Source organism: Podarcis filfolensis (genome assembly GCF_964270895.1).
Source record: "Podarcis filfolensis genome assembly, chromosome: 2".
NCBI lineage: Eukaryota > Metazoa > Chordata > Lepidosauria > Squamata > Lacertidae > Podarcis > Podarcis filfolensis.
The window spans coordinates 101,035,826-101,052,512 of NC_139605.1; the positions used below are offsets into that span (position 1 = coordinate 101,035,826).

The 16,687-nt window shown below is 41.1% G+C and overlaps 1 protein-coding gene across 5 annotated transcripts in view; it reads right to left on the minus strand.

The window, feature by feature from the left end:
• Positions 1–16,687, minus strand: part of CEP112 (centrosomal protein 112) — a 235,632-nt gene that overhangs the window by 102,733 nt on the left and 116,212 nt on the right. For all 5 annotated transcript variants that reach the window (XR_014544414.1, XM_083598626.1, XM_083598625.1 and 2 more), the window contains one exon: positions 11,823–12,005. Coding sequence is in view for 4 of the 5 variants with exons in the window: in XM_083598626.1 (XP_083454752.1) it covers positions 11,823–12,005 (183 nt within the window). In the remaining variant the exon portion in view is untranslated. The remainder of the gene's footprint in view (positions 1–11,822; positions 12,006–16,687) is intronic.

The window sequence follows — 16,687 nt, forward strand, 5'->3', positions numbered from 1 at the left end:
ATCTAAAGCTCAGTGTGCTCCAATACCTCTCTTCTCCTGTACAAAAGAGGAGAGAGAGTGGTTCTCTCTGGAGGCTGCCTACTCCAAAGCTCAACACAACAGACAAAAGCAACATAACAAACTCATGCTGCCGCTTTCTACTCCAAAGCTTAGTGTGGTATGAGAAACCTCTGCCCCTGTGGCAAGCACAAAGAATGGCAGCCTACTAGGAAAAGCCAAAATATGTGAACTCCTGGTCATACATTGCCACCAGATAGTGTAGAACAGATGAAAATATATCAACCAAATAAATTTAACTTTACAATGTCTTTGATAAGTTCAGTTTCTCCATCGCCCTTTGCATATTGACTTATTTTAAGTACCACAAAAAGTCTTCTCAAATTTAAAGTAATTGAGGTATGAACAGTGTCTGTAATTTGGGCCAAACTGAGTTGAAAGATCCAAAAAATGACTCAGTACTTCAAAGGAAGAGCTATAGTGTTCTTGTATTCCCCTTACCCCCAAGCTAACTTGCTACCTGAATTTCAGGAATCTGAAAGGCATGCTGCTTTAAAGACATGCTATGAAACCAACGGCTATTTTATCATCTTAAAAAAATCTACAAAAAATGTTAAAACACTGACAGCTTTTCAGGCGCTCCCTGTTTCTGAAAGAGTGAATTACTTTGATTTTGAAAACAAAGAAATGACAGTCATGTGTTCTAAATAAATTGACCTATACAGAATAGGGTAGCAAGCTTTAAATAACAAATGTTAGCCATATTATTTTAGGTGAATCTATTTGAAATAATCTGCTGTTCAACAAGTACAGTGGTACCTTGAGTTAAGTACTTCATTCGTTCTGGAGGTCTATTCTTAACCTGAAACTGTTCTTAACCTGAAGCACCACTTTAGCTAATGGGGCCTCCTGCTGTTGCCGCACCGCTGGAGCATGATTTCTGTTCTCATCCTGAAGCAAAGTTCTTAACCCGAGGTACTATTTCTGGGTTAGCGGAGTCTGTAACCTGAAGAGTCTGTAACCCGAGGTACCACTGTATTAGAAAATTACACGGAGAGGCTGCTGCAAAAGGAAACCTAAGTTCCTTCCCTTACGACAGAGGTTTTCAACCTTTTTGGGTCCACAGCATCCTTGACTAAACACATTCTTTCTGCAGCACCCCTGTGGGGCTCAGGAACCCAGTTATGTCACCACTTGCCTACAGAGCCAGCAGCCCCTCACCCCTTTTAGAATACCCTCCCTTGTGGAGTGTTCCCTCAGCCTCCTCTCTTCTCCTCTCCTCTCCCCTCTCCTTGGGAGTCCTCCAGGCAGCCACTGCTACCACCCCTGGTCTCTGAGATGCACACCCCGCGCCAAAGAGAGGTGCCTCCTCACACTGCCCCACAGGGCCCTGGGAAGCACCCCCTGGCCAGCCCCAGAGGCACCATTTGCCTGGGGAGCTTGTAGCCAGGGCTGCTGCAACAAACAGCCGTGGAAGCCTCTGGGAGGCAAAGACGTGGGAGGGCATCACAGGAGGGAGGGAAGGAAAGAAGGACAGAGGCCAATGTTGCCCACGGCACCCTGACCATCATTCAAGGCACCCCAGGGTGCCACAGCACACTTGTTGCCTTAGGAGTTTGCATAGGCAGGAGGCCATGTGCCAAACTACTCCAACCCAGAACAATCCAGAAAGATGCATGCACCACAAACTGTGTTAAGTATCAATGGAACTGTATAATCAATTTTTTTCTGCAGAAGCATGAACGTGAGAACTTAGGAAAGCCTGTTCAATCAGGCCAATGGCCAATCTAGTCCAGCATCCTGTTCTCACAGTGGCTGAACAGTTGCCTTTAGGAAACCAGCAATCAGGATTCGAACACAAGAGCACTCTCCCCTCCCCTGGTTTCCAGCAACCAGGATTCAGAAGCATGGTTTCCTCCAACTGTGGAGGCAGACCACAGACACTGTGGCTATGGTTTTAATGTTTAAAGAAGTCTAAGAACTATTTCCTTTACCTAAACCCTCTCCTACCCACTTCCAGGATTGTTTCTTAATATGTCTGCTGCACTATGTTGGAAATTTTTTGCAGAAACCAGCAGTGAATTCCTGATTGGATAAATGCCAGGGCCTCTATCACCTTCTTAATGTACTTCCTCCTTTCCTGTTTTTCATGCTTAACTCTTTTAAAGAGCTATGTTAGATAGAGATGGGAGAGAAATCTGCTTGTCTTGGATTCCACAGTAGATTCACCTGATCTGATCCTGGTGGAACATGACCTGGATCATATCAATGCTCCACTTCATAATCTGTAATTTCTTTATTCCTTCAAGGATTGTGTGCTGCCTCCTTCCCCTACCCCCCACCCCCATTTCTCCTTTTAAATTTTCTAAAACAGAGCATCACCCATAGTCTGAGCAGCTAGTGCTTGGGCGCCTTTGAATGTACATGCAGCAAGTCCCCCTGGGAATGATGAGACTTGAGGGCATTCTATGGCTCTTGGGGAACTTTACGGGAGTCAAAATATGGCTGCCCTCTGTTTACATCCTGTTGCTCCTAGGGGAACTTGTTGTATGTGTATTCAAAGCATGAGATGGCAGGCAGCAGGGAGAGAATCGAGGCAACATACAATCTTCAGACGACCTTCTAAATACTTTTTATAAAAGTGTGTTTCCAGGCAGATTTTTAAACATTTCCCATTAAAAACCCACCTGGAAACAGAATGGGATAGCCTTGGCCACATCCTCTCTGAGACCTGGGACAGACCAACTGTAAAGGATCTGCCCAACCCCATAAAAAAATTAACAAGGAAAAAATGGGAGGGAGGAGTTAAAGCAAAAAAACACCCCATCAACACACACTGATACAGCAAGTCCCTCTTAATTTAAACATATAGATATTAGCCTTCCAAATGTCCAGAGAGGTATCCACATTTGTGAGGAATATGTTCGAATGCAAAAAGGGCAGTGAGGTCTTCAGACCATGGCTTAATAGATGGTGCTTATCCTTCCAGGCTCAAAGTATAAGTCTCTTAGCAACCACAAGGACTCATAAAACACACTTTTGTTGTTTGCTAATCCCCACACTACAGGAATCTGATTTAAAAGCACATAAACATCAGCAAATATCAAGGATTTCACTAGCACAAAGTTGACACAGACAACAATGTCAGACCAAAGCAAATGTATCATTGGACATGCCCACATTCTATGTCTCAGACCTGTCCAACCCTAGTGATGGACTGTCCTCATCTGATTCTTAATTTTTTGCCAGTGTTCCTAAGGCTGCATGCACACCATACATTTAAGGGACATGACTATCCCCCCTAAATCATGTGGACTGTAGTTTACCCTTCACATAGCTACATCACAGCACCCTTAACAAACTACAGTTCCCAGGATTCCTCGAGGGGTGTCATGTGCTTTAAACGTATAGTGTGTACACAGTGTTAGTATCTCTTGCTGGCTCCTGTTCAACATTATTTCTTCAGAGCTGGTATAGCAACCCAGGGCCCAGGTCTTGGTCCTGTCCTTGTTCAATGAAAGTGCACTGGGGAAAGGGGATTCATGCAGTATCATTTCAACACAGGCTAGCAATACTGTATTCTACATGCCTGTATTTGGTCTTTCATTCTTGATGTCCAGTTTTACATTGCCATCTGGGCTGATAATATTTCAACATGGGTTGATCTCTGTAGATAGGCTAAAAAAACCCAACAACAACTAGTTGAAAATAGAGTTCCCATTCAAACTTCTTTTGCATGCTTTGTATCTCCATTGACACCACCCTGTTCTATGGCTATATATTATATCCACAATCTGGGCTTCAAACCTGATTCCTCTCCACCATGACTAAGAAAAACAACCTCCTTTTCACTAACCTTTCCTTCTTCCATTTTATCACCGTCTCTCTATCCAAAGCCATGCTGCCAGATAACCCACTTTGCCGTTCATATTTATCTTATCCATCAAAACATGTATTATCTTCGGCAACACGGCTTTACAGAATCATATACATGCAAGACTTTCAAGTCTGTGCACACCCTAGAAATCTCCTTGTCACATTATGACTACTGTTAGAGGTCAGCGTCACCATCCTAAAGTTCCTGAGGCTAACAACCAATTTCGGCTCTGCAACCTCCAACCTTCTTTGGGAGCAGGATAATGACGGGGTTCCAACATCCACCTTTTTAATGATCCCTGGTTCTGAAAGCTTGCCTTCCTGTAAGAATGTAACTGGGAAACAGAGAACAGTAAGGTTTTTTAACAGATTGAGGTTGAATCCTGACAAGACAGAAGTACTGTTTTTGGGGGACAGGAGGCGGGCAGGTGTGGAGGATTCCCTGGTCCTGAATGGGGTAACTGTGCCCCTGAAGGACCAGGTGCGCAGCCTGGGAGTCATTTTGGACTCACAGCTGACCATGGAGACACAGGTCAAATCTCTATCCAGGGCAGCTGTTTACCAGCTCCATCTGGTACGTAGGCTGAGACCCTATCTGCCTGCAGACTGTCTCGCCAGAGTGGTGCATGCTCTGGTTATCTCCCGCTTGGACTACTGCAATGCGCTCTACGTGGGGCTACCTTTGAAGGTGACCCGGAAACTACAACTAATCCAGAATGCGGCAGCTAGACTGGTGACTAGGAGCGGCCGCCGAGACCATATAACACCGGTCTTGAAAGACCTACATTGGCTCCCAGTACGTTTCTGAGCACAATTCAAAGTGTTGGTGCTGACCTTTAAAGCCCTAAACGGCCTCGGTCCAGTATATCTAAAGAAGCGTCTCCTCCACCATCGTTCTGCCCGGACACTGAGGTCCAGCTCCAATGGCCTTCTGGCAGTTCCCTCACTGCGAGAGGCCAAGTTACAGGGAACCAGGCAGAGGGCGTTCTCGGTAGTGGCGCCCGCCCTGTGGAACGCCCTCCCATCAGATGTCAAAGCGATAAACAACTACCTGACATTCAGAAGACATCTGAAGGCAGCCCTGTTCAGGGAAGTTTTTAATATGTGACATTTTAGTGTATTTTTCATCTTTGTTGGAAGCCGCCCAGAGTGGCTGGGGAAGCCCAGCCAGATGGGCGGGGTACAAATAAATTATTATTATTATTATTATTATTATTATTATTATTATTATTATTAATTTGGAAGTCAGAGGGCATCTTATATCTTATGTAAACCTACTGATCATTAAGGCCACAAACTTGCTTTCTGAAGCACAGAGTCCAGGAGTTCAATAGGTTCTGATTCAGAGTCCCCATAATAATTTTGCCCAGTGGGCAAGTTCAAGTACCTATATTGTTCCATGATCTCAACAGTAGCACCACAGATTATCCCTGATTTGTGATTGGAAGTTGCCATTTCACTCCATTGTATTTCTGCCAAGAGCCAGAGGGGGCTAAGCAGGAGGGTGCAAGGACAGTGAGGCTTCCTGTAGACTTGGAAAAGTGCAAAGGGCACTATAGGAAAACTCTAGAAGCACCTATCTAGGGAACAAGTACTAAAGTAAAAATGAACTGTCTTCTCAGATACTTGTATAACAAGGCTAATACAGAATATCAGTATCCAAAGAAAAGGTTAAGGGGAAAGCTAAGCAGAGTCTGCTCCCTTGGCTAGCTGGACAACTGGGCTTCAATGGGAATGGGCTTTCCCAAGTTTGGCATTTCAGAATTCAACAGAATGTTGGCCTTCTTTTGGATCAACCTAGAGGAAACACCCACAGCTGACTGGTAAATAAGCTCCAACACATGGAATAAAATAAAGTATTATGGCTGATTAAGAATACTATGAAACTTGAAAGCTTGCATATTACAACAGATACAAAAATTGGTCTAATGAGATTTTGTTTCACCTATTCTTTGTTGCCTGTCCTTTGGGATCAACTGTGCAGCGAGAAATAAGAAAACATTTTAGCACTTGAGAAAACCAACCACTCAGAATCATATTCACAAATTATTTTTTTGAATTTTCAACATCTTTTAAGCAACTTAAGAATTAGTGGATCTATAAAGCGAATAATTCTCCAGACCTGAGGCAGAGATTTTGGATTACCATAATGCCCACACTTAATATTTGAATCTTAAGTTACCTAGTAATAGTTTGCTGTGGCTGTTCCTCCCACTTGACCCAGAGGAGGAGATTCAGTGAGTTTAGTTTCACCTTTCAAGAAGCTCAGCTTAGCATTACATATGAGACAAACTCTACTCAATTTCACAAGCCAGTTTTAAGCCAGGAGTTATGAAAGCGGTTTATCAAACTAGCCAGAGTTCTTTTTAATCTAGGATTCCTGGTTTCTACTTAATGCGAAGCTGAAATTCTTTAAAAGTGAAAATAGACTTGACAGAAGTCCTTCTCCAGGCCACATGGAGGTGTAGGACGTGCAGAAGCAGAGTGTTTTGCTCAAGCTCCTTGAGGCTAGTCTCTGAAACACTAAACTATGATTTAGCATCACATGCAAACCAGCCTTGTGTGTGTTGCATGGATTATGAAGAGAAAAACAGCAATGGAAGAAAGAAGACGAGAGTGGGAACGTGTCTATTTTACAAATTTATACTGGTCCCATCCCACTTTAACACTCACAGCTCCCTCCCCAATTATTGGAGCTGTGATTTGATGAGAATGCTAAAAATACTGTTGGAGATCTCTACCCACCCCTGCCTATAAGTCTTAGATTCTCTAGGAAGAACAAATGACTTAGACCTAGATCTCTGCAGAGTAGAAATGCCCTGAGTGAAACAGAACGAAGAGAAAACAGGAACATATACATTTTTAAAACAATTAAACAAGGTCCCATGTTGCAGGCTATGGTCAGGAAATGGATGTGAAAAACTGAAGGTGGCTGCAAGGCCCAATGAAAGCTTTACTAATAAAATCTGCATCCTAATTCATCAGTGTGGCCAAGACTGAAAAACAAACTCCTGTGTGTGTGTGTCCCAGACATAATTGTAGCTTTTATTTCATATGCATAAAAGTGAACAGATATCATAGCTGTCCTAACAATGAGGATCACAGCAAATGCAAACTGACAGCATCTTCAGCGAATGGATAAATATCTGAAATTCTTGTCTACTGACTAAAGCAGAATGTGCAATGTGGTAACCAAAGTCACTAACAGCTCTGTGGCAACATTCAGACGTAATGCTAAACCATTGTTTGGCATTACAAAAAATGAGTCTAGCCTATACTGAACCATTTCTCCTCCTCTGGGCTGGTCACAAGGAGGAAATTGGAAGGATGTGCTTTAATTGCAGTTTAGCATGTCACCTGAGTTTTGCATTCTGGTTAATCTTAACTATGGCTACTGAAAACGAGTCAGATGTATAAACTATGGTTGAAAGCCAAGTTGCTTCCACAAACCATAGCTATGATTTTCAAGTTTGTATGGTTCACATGACAAGACAACCTGCGATTAATAAGAAACAGAAAGGGGTAAATAAAAAAAACCCAGAAGTGAAAGCTTTGCATCTCCTCATCACAACTGTACCAGAGGGCAAGGGGCATGCTTGCAAGCCAAGGGGAGCCCCATATGCATGTCTCTATTGGTTGTCTTTGACTTCAGGAAAAGGCATATCCCTCACCCACAAGCCTTCTAAGCAAGAAACATGTAGCAAGATTTCATGGGGTTGTTTCTTAATAAAAACTGAAATTACCATAAGCAAATAGATCAAGATTAAGACTAGCTTTTCAAATAAATAGTGATAAAAAGAGGGCAAGAGCTATACCCCATATGGACTACCACCATGATTGTTTAAAAACCCATTAAGCAGCAAACAGGTGGCAGAAGTGAATTTTAAAGATAGAGTAAGGAATGGAAGAAAAATGTAGCAAAGAACAGTGAAGCTTAAAAGAAACCAAGTAGGAAAATATACAACAGGAAAAGGGTGACAGAAAAGAAGATAGGCAAATAGAGTAAACTAACAAGAACAGAATGCAAGGAAGGCTATAAACACTATTTCATCAAGCTCAGTTCTCTCATTTTATGAGAGTTTTGAAAGTATTCCAAACTAATAAAGCTATTATTTTAATTCATCTTGAAACTTGAATATATATATAGAGAGAGAGTTGAGAGTTGAATATATATATAGAGAGAGAGAGGGAGATGGAATTTATCCTTTTACCTTATGGGATGGAAACTGTTCCGGGACAAGTGGACAGTATATCAACTTTTTAACTACTAATCCTCTGTGACATTACTGGTGCTCTATTTATTGCTGAAACATTTATGAGTGGAAGAAAATGGCAGGGCAGCACATTGTAACAGAAAATGGGAGAAAAGGTTTCATTTTTGGTGCCCATTTTACAACAGAACAAAGTAATGTGATTTCTCTGAAGTTCATTCCTTTCTTCTTTGTCCAAAGGTCAAACAGCCAAGGAATAAGGATTAAGAAGATACAACTATGAAGCAGATGTGAACAGTTCACTCCTTGAAGTGGCAAGAATATGTGTCATGTGCTTGGGAAAAGGTGACAACTGGATCAAGAAAGAGTGTGATGGTGAAACTGATACATTTGCTGGCAGCTAGGTAAAAATTGGTTATAAAGCAATGGAGTCTTTTTTAGAAAAGAGAGCACCAATCTTTTCTTTTAGAAAGATGTCTATTTTTAAAGGTTATGGTTTTTAGAAGTCACAATTTGAGTACTTTTCATTGGTTATTAAAATAACTCCAAAGATGGAAATATAATGCACACATTTATTCTCAGTCTCTATCTGTACTGCAGTTTTTTTAAAAAAAAATTTAATTGTTTTATAATTTGAATGTTTGCTGCCCTGGGCCCCTTTGGGAGGAAGGGCAGGATAGAAATTACACAGTGTGTGTGTGTGTAAATAAAGTTCATAGTATTTTTGCACATAAGCAAGTGTTAGCATAGTGAGTTAAAACCGAGTTTAATAAAAACATTTACTCCCAAATGTCAAAGTAAGGAGGCTATTTAACCTCAATGGAATTACTGACCTGCAAAGAATGCCAGTGAAGGATTATTGCCAAGTGCAAAAACCCTAAAGATATGCTCTTGGATGTCAAGGTGACCATCCCCTTAAGAGATTAGCTGATGTTGCCAAATGTTATCACCCAACAAGAGATAAAAGGTTAGACATATGTTTATAGTGATGAGAAAATGAAATTCAAATGGTATATGAAAATGAAAATGAAAACAAACAATTGTTGATCGGCCACATAAAAGTGATATTTGTTCTAATCAAGAAAATTCAGTTTGAGTTAACAATTCGTTGAAAACTGGACATATGCAACATTTTGATATAATTGTGGGGACATTAACTAGTATTAACAAATATTCATACAAGTTTCACATTCTTGAGTTGCAAACCAATTTGAATGTATCTTATATTAATAATGTCTATAATATCTTGTTTATTTCAGTAGTTAATTTAAGACTTCAGCAGTACATTGCAAGAGCATAAACCTTTCTAGTGACTCTTCAAAATGCTCCTCTCTTCAGAACTTTGTGAAACTTTCCCGTCAATATGGAGGGTTAAAAAAAACACATCCACTTATGGTTACAGCGGAAGAGTCATGGAAAATGCCTCCATAGCCGTAACGGCAAACAACCAAACTATGGATCATTCAGGTTTTTCAGAAAAAGTAAAATATGTTTATCTGACGAATAATGATTACAAGGATATGAAGAAGCTAGCTCAACAAAATGGCTTCCACTATGTTGTTGAGGGAATGGGGGTGTGAAGTCACACTGTACAAACATGGTTCACGTAAAACTTACACCTTATAATGAGGGTCACCCGTTTTCATATATACTGATTTCCTAGACACACATTGCTATTTCTTTGTTAATATCACTATCTAAATCGCTTTAGCAGATGGCGGTAAAACACATCCCTAAATACCACTTGTATGAAAAGCCAAGTGTAAATAGAATATTTTATCAGTAACATCACTACCGTTTATCAGTTTGATCCAACAGGATTGGTTCTTCATCCCCCCCAAAAAAAACCCTAATAAAATTAATAGTCATCAGATAGCATTTTGAAACAAGTGGCCTAGTCGTGAACAAGTACATTCCTCTTATTGAGCTGCCATGATAGTTACGCTGAAATAATAGTAAAAATAATAAACATGGAATTTAATCATTTCAATAGAAAAACAACCAATTTTGAAATCTTATTAGGGATTGCTTAATCTCTAATATATACCAGAACCAACAGGAAGCATACAAGCTCAAGGGATAATTTAGAGCGCTGCTAAAATAATACTGTATATATGTAATAAATATTTTTAAAAATATTATTGCCAACCGTTACCATGAATTGAACTCATTAGGCAGTACATACAAGCTGATTAGTAAAGATGAAACAGCTTCAACAGTGACAACTCAAAAGTCATATCCCTGCCTGGTACAATCCAGCAACATTCGGCATAGATAATTTTCTGTCAATGGAACTGAAGTGCACACTTAAATAAGTCCCAACGATTACAACTGAACTTGGACTAAATGCTTAAGACCTACTGATTACAGTCAAACTTTTTGTGCATTGCATCCACTGCAAATATCCAACTAGCAGGAAAAGCACTGGTTCCAATAATTCTAATATATTAACGTATTTATTAACATGTATAACGGTCTAGATGCACCCCATACTCATAATTTGTAAAAGATATTACTTTCATGAGGCAAAATAATAAAGTAAGCTGTTAATTTTGCTTAGATATGGACCAATGCAATAGTTAAGATTTTACAATGAACGGCGCCAACACGGCCATCATGTTCCACCCAGAATGGGGGAAGAAATACAAAACGCGAAAACTATATGGCAGTTAACCCACAGAAACAAAGAAGCCCATTTCTGTATAAAATTATCCAAGCTATTCTAATGCAGATAGATAGATATAGATAGATACACATATCACATCACTATACATGCTTTCAAGTTATTGTCTTTACTTCAGGCTTTCAGAGCACATATATTCTTGATAATAAACTACGCCTATATACTTGCATGATAAATGCAAACACCACACAATGAACTAAAATGATTTGTTTCAAACGGAACAATTAATAAAGATAATTTTCCATGCTGACAGTCCACATTTCATCCATAAGTTTGAAGAGTCAAATGCTACCACAGCTGGAGGTTATTCTGCCAAATGGCTTCCAACAGTGACCATAGAACCGGGAAGTGTGAATATATGTATGTATTCATGTATGTGTATGCGTGTGTGTGTGCTCATTTGTGTGATTACATATAATATATATCAGTTTTTTAGACATTCACACATAGGGTTATATACATGGGGGGGTGGAGACATACCTAATGAAAACTCCAAATTCAAAGCGTTTCAACTGTTCATCAGGTGAACTCAAGTCAATCATATTCAAAAAAATATTTTAAAAAATACCCCAAACCCAAAACATTAAGAAATCAAATGGAAACGTAAGCACAAGCTATTTGCAGACTGCCTGCGGAGAAAAACTAAAACAAAAAAGTCCATACGAATAACTCAGATATGTTGAAAATAGATTTGTCCGAGGGGGGGGAGGGGGTTATTGTAGATAAAGTGGGAGGGAGGAAATACCTCCCCGCTTAAGTCCATCATGAAAGAAAATGAGACAAGATTATAAATAAGAGGCCAAGTTATTGCACACCATGGGATTCTTAATCTGGCTACCTGTGGTTTTTGCAGTTAAAGCCTTTTTTCTGCAGTGGCAGGGGGAGGGAGCGGTTGAAGGAAAAAGAGAGAAAATTTTGTGTTTATATGCCAGTTTTGCAAGTGATCAAAAGCGTGCATTAACCACCAAACTGGAAAAACATAAAATTATTATTATTGTTGTTGTTGTTAGTATTATTTAAAAGCCTATGACTTTCGAAATGCTATTGATTATTACCTGTACATCTCGCTTCCTGCATTCTTGGGTTTTATTGTCGTACTCTGTCATGGCAGCCCGAAGCTGTTTTTCCAGTTTCTCAATTTGCCGTTCATGTTCTCGGACCAGGCAATCCTTTTCTGTGTTATTCTGCTGGAATAGGTGCGTCTTCTCCTGTTCATGCTCCAGCTTCAGCTCTACTATCTGATTGGACAATGGAGAGTACAGTTCATCAATAGAACATCCCTGTCGTCATGACAACTCATCTTACAGCTTAATTTCCCACCCTCCACAATTTCAAGTTCACTTTATTATTACTATTATTATTATTTTTACGTCATCCTTACCTCGAATTACCTTTGTCTTTATTTTTAAAATAAAAATAAAAAACACAATCAGAGCAATTTTGTTAAGCGTGACAGCGAAACAAATACGGCACATCTTGAAACGCAATGTACTTGTATGGATGTCAGAATGTGTGTGTGGTTTTTAAAATTTTTTTTAAAAAAAACCACCAAAAAAATCCCACGCCATTGTCGCATTCTGTATACGTTTCCCCAAGTATCCTGCTGTTGACATCCAGCAGCGACGCAGATTAAAAATGGTTAAATCAGCCTCTTCTGCTCTTCATGCTTGCACACAAAAGCATCGGTAAATCTGTTAAAATATTTTGCTATGATTTCTCCAAAATAAAAGCCCAGCCCATCTAGGCGACTGTACATATATTATTTTCCTTAAAGAGAAATATATATACGCACACAAACACACACACATTAAACAAGAGCTCTATTATTCCGCTGTCAGCTACGGTACACCAACATAAACAGATGTATGTGTTTCAGGAGGGAACCTGCTGTGCTGCAAGCTTGCGCCATGATTTCATAAGAAGCATTCTATTCTCAGGAAGGATCCTTTCCCAGTCCACACCACACTGGATACGATGACCTTGGCCAGTCTTAGCCTCTCCCCGCTAGACTGAATGGCAGCCCGAGACCAAGGGCCTGGTTGCCGCAGCTTTGATACTAATCCTCCCAGGCTGTGCACAATGGCACCCTACCTGGCCTGCAAACTATAGCCAGCTAGGCTGCCTTTGAAGCAGGTGATGAATAGGGGACTGCAGGAAGCCAGCTTTCCTAGTGAACTCCAGGCCACACAGCTGCTAAGAACAGTCACTTGGATTTTTCTTCAGTTTTGGTGGATTTCAGGAGAAGAAAAAAAAGCACGTTATCGAGAATATGTTGGTTATAGTCAGCGTGAGAATCCCACTTCTTCCTCTTCTTCTTCAGAAAAGAAAGCAAACAGTAGGAGTCTGCTCAAAATCGATCTTGTTTGTGTGGGTAAAAGTGCGCAGGCACCTTATCTTAAAGCGATAGCATTCATTTTTTAAGTCGGCATTTTCTGCCACCGGCAGCTGCAAATGTGTCCTTGGAAATGGCTGTTATGTGCATTTGTAACACTGCAATTAAAAGATTCCCGCCCCCTCCCTATTCAGGGACTATGGGGAAATGGTTTTTTTTAATTATATTTTATTTCCAACCTCAGAAGGGAATCGTGTTGTGTTACACACTGTGGTTTACATCTTTTTGTACAGTTTAATAAAAACAAAACATCGTAATTCTAATCCTGAAAAAGAAAGATACATTCAGCAGTGAGTTACCTGGAATTACGCATTAGTTAAAACCGGCTAATTTCGCCTGCCCTGCCTACATACTCACACATTTTTATCTAACACATCAAGGCCTGAATCCACTTATATGGAAGGAAGCTGCTTTGAGCAGAACAGGATGCGCTTCCATGCAAAATGAGCGCCGGAATCAAGACACACCGTTCCAAACTTCTAAAATGGCTCATAAATATTTGTCAAACTAAAATAAAACTGAAGCTCCTATCCATTCTTAAGGAAATCAGCCCTGAGTGCTCACTGGAAGGACAGATCCTGAAGCTGAAGCTCCAATACTTTGGCCGCCTCATGAGAAGAGAAGACTCCCTGGAAGACCCTGATGTTGGGAAAGATTGGGAACACAAGGAGAAGGGGACGGCAGAGGACGAGATGGTTGGACAGTGTTCTCAAAGCTACCAGCATGAGTTTGACCAAACTGCAGGAGGCAGTGGAAGACAGGAGTGCCTGGCGTGCTCTGGTCCATGGGGTCACAAGGAGTCGGACATGACTAAATGACAACACTAGAAAGACTTTCATGGACACCACGGTTTTCCCTTTGCCAACTGATTTTCTGGTGGTCCACCCATGCTGCCCTTTCTAGTCCCCTTAAACCAGGGACAGCACTACCATGAGACAGAGTGAGGTTCCAGGTGGCAACATGCTAAGTAGGGGACAGAGCTGTGGGTGCCATGTGTTCTGACCTACTTCCTCTAAGCTAGCTTGTGCCATCTGTTGCAGTAGAGGACACTGTGCTGTCACCACTGTGAATGACCAGTCTGTAGTACAAGGACTGGGGAGAGGCGCCATCTTGCCATTTGCCTCAGGCCGCAAAATGGCTTGGGCGGCATTGCCTTGAACCCTTTCAGCTCATCAAAGAACTGTATGAAGTATCCCTACCCGTGAACTCTTAAATCAAAAAGAGAATAGTCAGAAAAGCACAAATATCAGTTTCTGTATCCTCTCTTTCCTATATGCTTGTTTTCACTATAACTAGCAGAATATCCATCATTATGATACTGTAAAAGGGAGTGTACAACAAAGAGGAAGTCCAAATATTTACAGAAACCCAGGGTGGTGCTTAGAGAGAAGAAACCCTGTATGCTTTGAGAAGAGACAGAGTAAGTCCTCTGAAGATCTCTCCTTTAGGAGTGGATGACTTGTATGGTAAAGTGTAATGTTTTGAATTTGGTGACACTACTAGTGTGGAGATTGAACCTAGCCACTACCCCTGGTGATCGAAATCCTTCATAGATGAAGCAGGGACACACTTGTACAAGTCTTCCAATTGTAGCCTGGTATAGTAACCATCTAGGGTTTCATTTCTTGGATATACTACAGTGGGATGGCAAACCTGGAATTGAGGGGTGATACATTTAAAGAGTTGGACCATAAAGAAGCCTGATCGCCAAAGAATTGATGCTTTTGAATTATGGTGCTGGAGGAGACTCTTGAGAGTCCCATGGAGTGCAAGAAGATCAAACCTATCCATTCTTGAGGAAATCAGCCCTGAGTGCTCACTGGAAGGAAGAGATCCTGAAGCTGAGGCTCCAATACTTTGGCCACCTCATGAGAAGAGTAGACTCCCTGGAAAAGACCCTGATGTTGGGAAAGATTGAGGGCATAAGGAGAAGGGGATGACAGAGGACAAGATGGTTGGACAGTGTTCTCGAAGCTACCAGCATGAGTTTGACCAAACTGCGGGAGGCAGTGGAAGACAGGAGTGCCTGGTGTGCTCTGGTCCATGGGGTCACAAAGAGTCAGATACAACTAAACAACAACAAAAAACAACATTTAAATATATATTAGAGGACATTGCCCCTAGCATCAATGGAGGACAGCATGGTGGAGCTGTAGTGCTCACCTGACCTCCCCTCTGGCTATGTCACTACTTTATACCAGAGAGAGTGGGGGAGTGGTAAGGCAGCAGTAAGGTGCAATAACATTGGTGGAGACAATTCAGTGCTCTTGCCGGTGTGTTTGCATTGTACTGACCTCATCGTTCCTGCTCTTTCTCTCAGAATGCAGGAGCAATTTAGCTGGGACAGAGCAGGAAAATTCAAAAGATGTGGTGTGCAAGGAGATGGATTCTAACGAATACCTGGGATTTCTTTGCCACTGATTAAAACCTTGGCAAGTAGGAGGGGAAACTTGTTGGAACTACTTTGCAGCTCTTGCTAATCCTGAACTCCTGAAACTTGGCCCTTGTTCTCAGATGCATAGGAATGGGATGTCAAACACATAAGTCACAAGGAAAGAAATGGGACTTAAGCATAATAATAATAATAATTTATTATCTGTCCCCCGCCCATCTGGCTGGGTTTCCCCAGCCACTCTGGGCGGCTTCCAACAAAGATTAAAAATACATTAAAATGTCACACATTAAAAACTTCCCTGAACAGGGCTGCCTTCAGATGTCTTCTAAACGTCAGGTAGTTGTTTATCTCTTTGACATCTGATGGGAGGGCGTTCCACAGGTTGGGCGCCACTACCAAAAAGGCCATTTAGCATTTCACCTTTTCTTGAAGGCATCTGTAGGCCTTGATGCAGATATCTGCTTGTATGGTGGCTCCATTCACTTTTAGAGAAAGGTTTTGTATCCATTGAGAAATGCCTTTGCATGCACTTTCCCTCCCCACAGGAGATGGGGAAAGGTACATTTGGGGTAACATATACCCCTTGGATTATGGTTACAGTGTTGAGAATCAAATTATAGACTTGGCATATCTTTGTCTGAGAAGCTTGGAACAGAACCCAGGATTTCTGAAATTCCAAATACTGCCTATTTATCCATTCAAGTACCTGTGGCTTTTAATGAAAGCGCTTTCAGTCAGTACCATCCAGAAGGTGTTTTGTGTAAATTAAAAGCATTCCAAACACATGCACAAACAGCAAGAGAAATATATAATATATACACATATACACCATAACAGTTTTGTGTGCTGAGGGTCTTTTAAGCCTGACCCAGGCACTGAAGCCGTTTCAAAGGCAGGAAAAGCTGCTGCCTTCTCTGTGGTGTCCAATACCTTTGAAGTATCTAAGGCAGCTGCTCCTGGCAGATAGGAACTCTTGTTTTCTCTCTCTCTCTCTCTCTCTCTCTCTCTCTCTCTCACACACACACACACACACACACACACTTTGTTCTCCTTACAGCTGATATATTTGAAAGACCAACTAAACTAAGTAAAAGCGAAAAACAAAAAGTTTCTCTTTAACAAAATGACCTTAG